Genomic DNA, 8,145 nt, shown 5'->3' with positions numbered 1-8,145 from the left:
GTTTCACACAAATTAAAGGTTTGGATTTTGGTGAAACCTATGCACCCGTAGCTAGGCTTGAATCAATTCGTATACTATTAGCCTATGCCACTCACCATGATTTCAAGCTTTATCAAATGGATGTGAAAAGTGCATTCTTGAATGGCCCCCTATCCGAATTGGTGTATGTAGAACAACCGCCGGGCTTTGAAGATCCAAGATTTCCAAATCATGTGTACAAGCTCCATAAGGCGCTCTATGGGCCTAAGCAAACTCCTAGAGCGTGGTATGAATGGCTTAAGGATTTTCTTCTCAAGAACGACTTTGTAATGGGCAAAGCCGATTCTACTCTGTTTACTCACAAAGTTGATAAAGATATTTTTGTTTGCCAAATATATGTCAATAACATCATATTTGGTTCTACTGATAAGAAATTTTGTGAAGAATTTAGTAGGATCCTGACAAGAGGTTTGAGATATCCATGATGGGTGAATTGAAGTTCTTCCTTGGATTTCAAGTCAAGCAAATGAAGGAAGAGACTTTCATATGTCAAACCAAGTATGTGAAGGATATGCTTAAGAAGTTTGACATGGCCGATGCAAAGCCTATCAAGACACTCATGGCATTAAATAGTCATCTTGATCTCAATGAAGAAGGGAAGTCGGTTGATCAAAAGGTATATCACTCCATGATCGGCTCTCTTCTTTACCTTTGTGCATCTAGGCCCGATATTATGCTTAGTGTGTGCATGTGTACAAGATTTCAAGCCAATTCTAAGAAATGTCACTTAATATCCGTTAAGAGAATTTTGAGATATTTGGTACACACTCCTAACTTTGGCTTTATGGTATCCCAAAGGCTCCACTTTCGATCTACTTGGATATTCTGATTCGGCTTATGCCGGTTGTAAGGTAAATAGAAAGAGTACGACGGGGACTTGCCAATTTCTTGGAAGGTCCATAGTGTCTTGGAGCTATAAGAAACAAAATTCGGTTACTTTATCCACTGTTGAAGTGAATATGTTGCTGCGGGTGCTTGTTGTGTCCAACTCTTGTGGATGGAGCTTTTTTTTAAGTGATTTTGGTTGTGAGTTTAGTAAGATTCCACTCTTATGTGACAATGAGAGCGCTATCAAACTAGCAAACAATCCGGTGCAACACTCCCGGACAAAGAACATAGATATAAGACATCATTTCTTAAATGATCATGAGGCTAAAGGAGATATTGCTTTACGTCACGTGAGCACCGAACGGCAACTTGCCGATATCTTCACTAAGCCTCTAGATGAGCAAAGATTTTGTACTTTGAGGAGTGAACTAAATATCTTGGATTCTCGTAACTTGGCTTGACTTGTTGCACATACTTGATTGTTGCTTAGATAAGAAAAATAAATTTACTTATGTTGAGTTATTTTGAAATATTTGGATTTTGATCTTTGGATCAAGGCTTGACTCTTGTGATCGTTGTTATGTAATGTTGTTTGGGACTGATCACTAAACTTTAAGTTATCTCATATGTCTACAAGCCATATCTCTTAAATATCTCCAAGTTTATTCTTCTCAAAATCTATCTTTTTGGATCTGAAAAGTATAGATCGGAACTTACGACATTTCTTGGAAGTATTATGTTTGTTCCGACAAAGGGTCCTCGGGAGACCTTTTAATATTCATCGGAACTTCCGACGCCTGATTGGAACTTCCGACAATCTCCATCGGAACTTTCTTCATTCTTCCGACCGAGAGTCCTCGGGTTCAAAAATTCTTTTTCATCGGAACTTCCAACAATTCACTTAAATCTATATATACCCGTTGGACAGTCCCCTCAAACCCTAACTCACTCTCAAACACCACTGACGCCACCACCTCTCCCCTCTCAAAATCTTTTAGGGAAATCAAGATTCAACCGTGGGATTTCATTGCTTTGGAGTTCTTTGGATTCTCCACTCTTCGGAACATCCGATCCCCATCACCTCTACTTCGATTCACGCGGGAAATCATCAAGGTATTTCATTCAAAATCCCGTCGCCCGATCTCTCAATGTAGAAGGAGTTAGATGTTTCTTTCTTAGGGATAACCTCCTAGTACATCATTGTCATATTCCTAGAATCTTATCAAGCTTGGTGGGCAAAATCTCTTGATTCATGATATTTTGGGTTTGCTCGGGCCCTGTCAAAAGTTCCGACCATGGGTCGGAAGTTCCGACAGGTGCCTTAAATGTCCCACTTGATTGAGTTTGATCACATCTATCGAGTCTATCCTAATTTTCATCTTACATACTCAGATGGCTCGTGAAAGGAGAGGGAAGCAGAGGGCTTCTTCACCAAAGATTGAATCTTCTCCATCTGATTCTGAAGCAACTCAAGAAGCTTCGCCTGTGGCTCATCGTACTGGCAAGAGAAAGGCTGTAGCCAAGTCTCCTTTGCGCCCTCGTAGTCGTGGAAGACCTAATCCACAGGGTACTTCAGCTCACGGTGCTCATCCATGCATGAAGCGCACTTCTGCTCCAAGCACTCACATGTCAGATGCTGGAGAGTCTATAGAGTATCTTGACAGGATCATCCTCCGAATGCAGCCCCAATCAGGCTAACTGCTTCACAATTCAACGGGGCTCATCAAGTGGATTACAAAAAGGGCAAGCATGATATCTATGCGTTGAGATATGATGATCCATTTGAATATGGCAAAGAGCAGCAAGGAGATGTTCGATTTTGGATGAACTTTCATGCAGATTGGTATGCGTCAGTGATTCTTTGCAAGTCTCATCCCGCCACCGAGATGAAATCCATCAACTAGGGTTATCTGTTTAAGATTGACATGCTGGTGGTGAGGGAAGTCCAAGATGCTCGTAGAAGGATGAATCTCACATCAATCATGTCCTTCAACTGTGATTGGAATGAGGAGGTCATTGCTCAGTTCTATTCCACTCTCTATGTCAACCGCTCAACTAAGACCTTCCATTGGACTACTTAGGGCAAGCCCTTTTATGTTGAATACGCTTACTTTGCAAGTATTCTTGGGTTTTCCCATGCTGATCTTATGAGAGAGAGGATACATGAGGAGGAGAATGTACTTGATGATGGAGAACTTCACTTCATGTATGACAGTGCATATGGTGACATTAAATTTGGGACAATACATGGTTTGACACCTTATTACAAGCTGCTCAACCAACTCTTCCGCTACACTCTATGTCCCAAAAGTGGTGATTCGAACAATATCTCAAACATGTCTAAGAACCTGCTTGCAAGGATGGCTCCCAACAAGAATGAGGTCAGTGTCTTTGACTTCATTTGGGAGGAAATAATCATCTGTTCTGTCTCACCAAAGAAAGGTTGTCATTATGCACCATACATCTTTGCCATGATTAAAGAAGTGACCAGCATCAATATCTTGACCGATAAGGGCCATCAAGTGTACAAGCCTAAGAAAGGTCAACTTGAGTGCCTTCTTAAGCTTGGAGCACATGCACCTTGCCGCTCCACTCAAGGACCCTCCCATGGTCCTTCAAGCTCTTGTGGTCCTTCAAGTTCTCATAGTCCATCTAGCTCTCAAGGTCCTTCGAGCTCCTGTGGTCCTCCTCCTCATGCCCCAAAGAAGAAAGGAATCCTAAATTTTATTTCTCAAGGCCTGTTTGCATGCTTCAATGTGGGTCATCACAATGCGCAAGAAATCCATGACCACAAAGAGCATGTGGATGAGCAGCTTCTCAAGATTGAGGCAAGATAAAAGGAAATCATGGCTAAGTATGATATGCTCACTCACCTCTTCGTGCTTCCATGGATTTTCTTCCTCTACGGACCTTCTAAACCCCTTGGGAAGAGATGGGTGGACCTTCCATGATGTTTGATGCTCCTCAAGTTGATGAGGATAAAATTGAAGAAGACTTGGGTGGGCATGAGGAGTCGGATGAGAACGAAGAAGAGGACATTCCCGCTGCCAACACACCCACCGATGAGGAAGAGATGATGCAAAAGATGATGACAATGATAACGAGTAGTGGCTATGGAATGGCCTCTCCTTTTTGGTGCTTGTTGCTAAAAAGGGAGTGAGCTCACAATAAGCGCTCACCATATGCGCCACTTGGGAAAGATTTGTGGCTGCTCTATCTAACTTAGCTTTGTCATTGAAACATTGAACTTTAAACTCTTGTGCTTGTGGACAAATGAGATTTGTGTAATATGTGGTGTGCCAAGTGAGATTTTAATGTTATAAGACTTATTTGAGATTCTCTATGCTAGTGTGATCTTAGAACCTTATTGCTTTTGTAATGCTCTTGACTTGGTGCTTGTTTATTTCCACCTTGTTGATATGATATATCTTATTATATGCATCACGTTGATACTTAGCACACATTGCACCCCACGAATGCAATTATATAGAAGAAATCTTTCTTAATATGTGCAAATAGCATTTGAGGCTATTTTTGAATTTATCTTAATGAATGCACATATTAAGGAGAGTTCAACCATATGATTGAATTCAAAATATTTTATTGAATTTATTGTGAGCCTTAATTGTGTTGTCATCAATCACAAAAAGGAGAGATTAAAAGTGCATTTGGCCCCCTAAGTGGGTTTTGGTGTTGATGATATACAAAATTAAGGAGCTAATGAGTTTATCGAGTTATGGATAGGTTAAAATTCAATGAAATAAAAAAGAGCAAGAAAAGACGCCAAATTTGCTTAAAGGATGGTGTTGGACTTAAAAGAAGATCTTTACCTAAAAGTAGTAAAGAAGCAACATATTTCCTTTTGGCGAAGCCAAGTAAATTTCGGGCCACAACACCGTACTATTAAGAGGGATCGAATGGATAGCATGAAGGTATCAAAATGCTTATTTGAGATGATAACCATCAAGGAGGATACAAAATCACACACTTGTACGCCTAGTTTTCTGACTGTTTCAGTGCGTGCCGGAAGTTCCAACCTTGTGTCGGAAGTTACGACACTCGTTGGAAGAAGCTGGATTCTTCCAACAAGGGATCCTCGGCCAGCTATTTTTAAATGGTCGGAAGTTCCGATCCTATGTCAAAGTTTCGACAATCACTTAACCAATGCATAATGGCTAGTTTTTGGGGCTTGAGTATTTATACCGCCAGCCCCTTCTTCATTTGTTGCTGATCTAACCCGAGACAAATACCTTTAAGAGTATTTACTACTCCTTTCTAATCCCTCATTGATCTAATACTTTAGTTGAATTGAGCTTAAGTAAGAGCAAAATTGAGGTGTGAAACTCAACCATTTAAGAGAAGGCAGCCAAATTAATGTCAAGAGTAGTTGAAGCATCTTCACGGAGGAGGCCAGCACCAGCGGCGGCACGCTGTGCGGGCGCGGGTGCAGGCGGCGTGGGGAGACGGCGAGCGGCGGGCGCTGCGAACCCCGAGCGCCGTCCTCCTACACGCAGATCCTCCTCCTCCTCCTTCTCTCCCCCCTCCGCCGTCAGGGCCTACGGGCGGATCGAGCCGGCGGAGTCCAAGCTCTCCTCCGCGCAGATCCTCCCCCTCCGCCCACCGCTGCCGAGGCCTGCGGGCGGATCCTCCATCTGCGTCGCCGTCGCCTCCTTCTGCGGCGCCCTGCATCCATTCACCACGCCCTCGCGCCTCCATCAGCTACTCCTGCGGCGCCATACATCCATCCGCGCCGCCCTCAGCCCCTCCTGCGGCTCGTCCTCGTCTCCTTCTGTGACGTCCTCCGATTTGAGTTGGGCCGCCAGGATCACAGTCCATCAATGTGCGAGACCCCCTTGCGGCCAAGAGCCGTCACCGTGCTGACGTCGGGATCCCTGCGACGCCTCTGCCCGGCCTACGTGGTGCAGCCTGCCAATCAACGTAGCACCGCCGCCGCCGTCGTCAAGAACGTCCGTGTGGCTGGGGCGACGACATCTCCGAGGGCGTCACACCTGTGCCCAACGACTCATCATTCCGCAATCGCGGGATCACAAGTGAGTTCTTCGTCATCCTCTCTTTCTGTTTTGCCTGTTCGCGTCCAAATCTATCAACCGTGGCTTGGTTTTGCATACCTCCGGTGAACAAGAACTGTCATCCTTGCATGTTGATGTTGTATGCCTTCGTCGGCCTGGTCAACGAAACGCCATGAGCCCCTGGATCAGGAACAAATGACTAGGGTTAGATCAAAAAGTACCATCTAAAGCTGCATGTGTCCTTTCATTATCGAATTCAGCCGGCGCACATGCATATAACTAGGGGACAGACTTGTTAGCACGTGGATGCATAATTCATGGCTGCTCAATCAAATATATTCGTCTCGTGATCTTTGTTTTTATGCTCAGTGGTCAAACTACCCGTTCAGAGTGAAAACCTAAGCAGGAGATATGAGTATGAGCATGCCCTGAATTTTTCCTTATCATTAGTGTGGAAGAAACCAACCACGATCAGGCCCTCCACTCTCTCCCCAGTTTAGTGTGGAGAAATGATAACATAGTGAATATGGATTGGTTGTCCAAAACCATATCTTGAGGTGCAGTGCTGGTTTGATTTGAAGCAACTGCAATTTATTTAAATGGCACACTATGTTGTTTACCAGCACCTTCTGAATATCCAAGGAGCCAACAGGCAGTTCTTAGGCTTAGCACTGACGTGTGGTACTATGTCTTCAGTTGCATGGTCCGCATATCGGTCGCTTTTGAATTGAGTTCATGTATGTGTTTTCCATCTTTTGACAAGATATAATAGTCTATTCAGGATGGTTCTTGTGGTTTAGAAGGATTCTGATTCAGCTCAGCTTTGCATTGTTCCAATATTTGGGTGCTTGCCTGATAGACAAAAGATGGAATGGTACTTGCATGAATAATTGTGTTGTGCAGTTACCACTGAAAGTTAATCTGTATCAGTTATGTCGGTAATTACTCATTAGGTTCTATCAGTAAGCGGGTTCGTTCTGATGGAAGCTCTGGCGTGTGTCTGATGGATATGTTCCACACAAAGCTTCACCTATATAAGCTGTATAAGTATAAAAGGTACTAAATTCAGTGCATTGATGCCAAAGAATTGCAGCACAAGACTGAGAACCACTTGATTATCGGTAGGGGTGGTAAAAGGCCTAAAAGTTTAGCCTAGATAATTTAAATGCCGGGCTAAAAAAGGACCGGGCTTACATTTTATAAAATTTTGAGCTAAGAAGGCCAAGTTGGATTGTGAAGAGAACATTAGGGCCATGATCCACTACCACCTCTAATTATGGGTTTCCCTTTTAAGGTAAGTTTTTTAAAATTTTATGTTTTCCAAATGATTATTTTATAGATTTAGAAAGGCATGCCTTCCCTTTGTACGGTTGATTTCTTGTGTGCAAGTTATTTTAGAAAACAATGATAAAATCAAGGTTTTTCTGAATATTGATGACCAAAAAAAGAAAATGAAGTGGAAGTGTTTTTACTATATTCTTATGTGGTGGCAGAGCCTAAGTAAAATCAATAGGGGCTGATTCAGATGGCATACTTCAGTATCAAAAAAAAAAATTTGTAAGTTACTCGTCAATAGCAAGTCGTTGATCATAAGTGAATTAGATGCACAAAATTTATGCCTTGTAGAATACCAATTATTTCCTAACTTTTGACAAAAAAGAAACGTAATCAAGTGATATTTAATTGCAGACCTTGATTTTGTGACTTCTGGACAGGGCTTTGTATCATTGCTATTCTATTTATGTCATTGACTATCTTTCTTTCACCTTGCGCAATCTATGGATCGGCCAGATAACCTCCAGGATCGAAACGTTGTACCTGCTCATTGTTGTTGATTTTGCCTACATGCTTCTCCTCTTGTTTCCATACATTTGTTCTGTTTGCTAACCTTTGTCGATTTAAACAGAGGAGATAGAGAGGTCTATGATGCTTGGGAGCAGTATCGTGGGATGGAGCATACTGACACTGCACCCAAATGGTCTATACAGTGAATCAGGTATGAAGTTTTCTTGTGAAATGATGCTCAAATTCTCTACTGTTGATTTCTTCACCATGGTTCTGTCATCATTGCCTAGGCAAATATATCATGCTTTATGGTTTTGTAGCTGCATCTTTATGAGATTTGTTGGAATTAATGTTTTCAGTGAATGGGTTAATGATCTTTCAAGTAAGCTAAATAATGTAGAGAATTCACTTTCAGACCAAGAGAGAGATTTGCAGATCTTTCAAGGATATATAAATGGTTCCA

General features: G+C 42.4%; 1 protein-coding gene across 1 annotated transcript; it reads left to right on the top strand.

Moving 5' to 3' along the window:
- The first annotated feature begins 3,799 nt into the window (after positions 1 to 3,799).
- LOC112885450 lies at positions 3,800 to 7,782 on the top strand. The gene is made up of 3 exons (XM_025951069.1): positions 3,800 to 4,002; positions 5,261 to 5,918; positions 6,991 to 7,782. The coding sequence occupies exons 1-3, from the start codon at positions 3,800 to 3,802 to the stop codon at positions 7,051 to 7,053; spliced, it is 924 nt and encodes a 307-aa protein (XP_025806854.1). The 3' UTR covers positions 7,054 to 7,782.
- Positions 7,783 to 8,145: the final 363 nt, after the last annotated feature.

The sequence above is a fragment of the Panicum hallii genome, chromosome 3 (genome assembly GCF_002211085.1).
Source record: "Panicum hallii strain FIL2 chromosome 3, PHallii_v3.1, whole genome shotgun sequence".
NCBI lineage: Eukaryota > Viridiplantae > Streptophyta > Magnoliopsida > Poales > Poaceae > Panicum > Panicum hallii.
The sequence above is the reverse complement of the archived record's forward strand: the minus strand, read 5'-3'. Positions and strand labels throughout refer to the sequence as shown.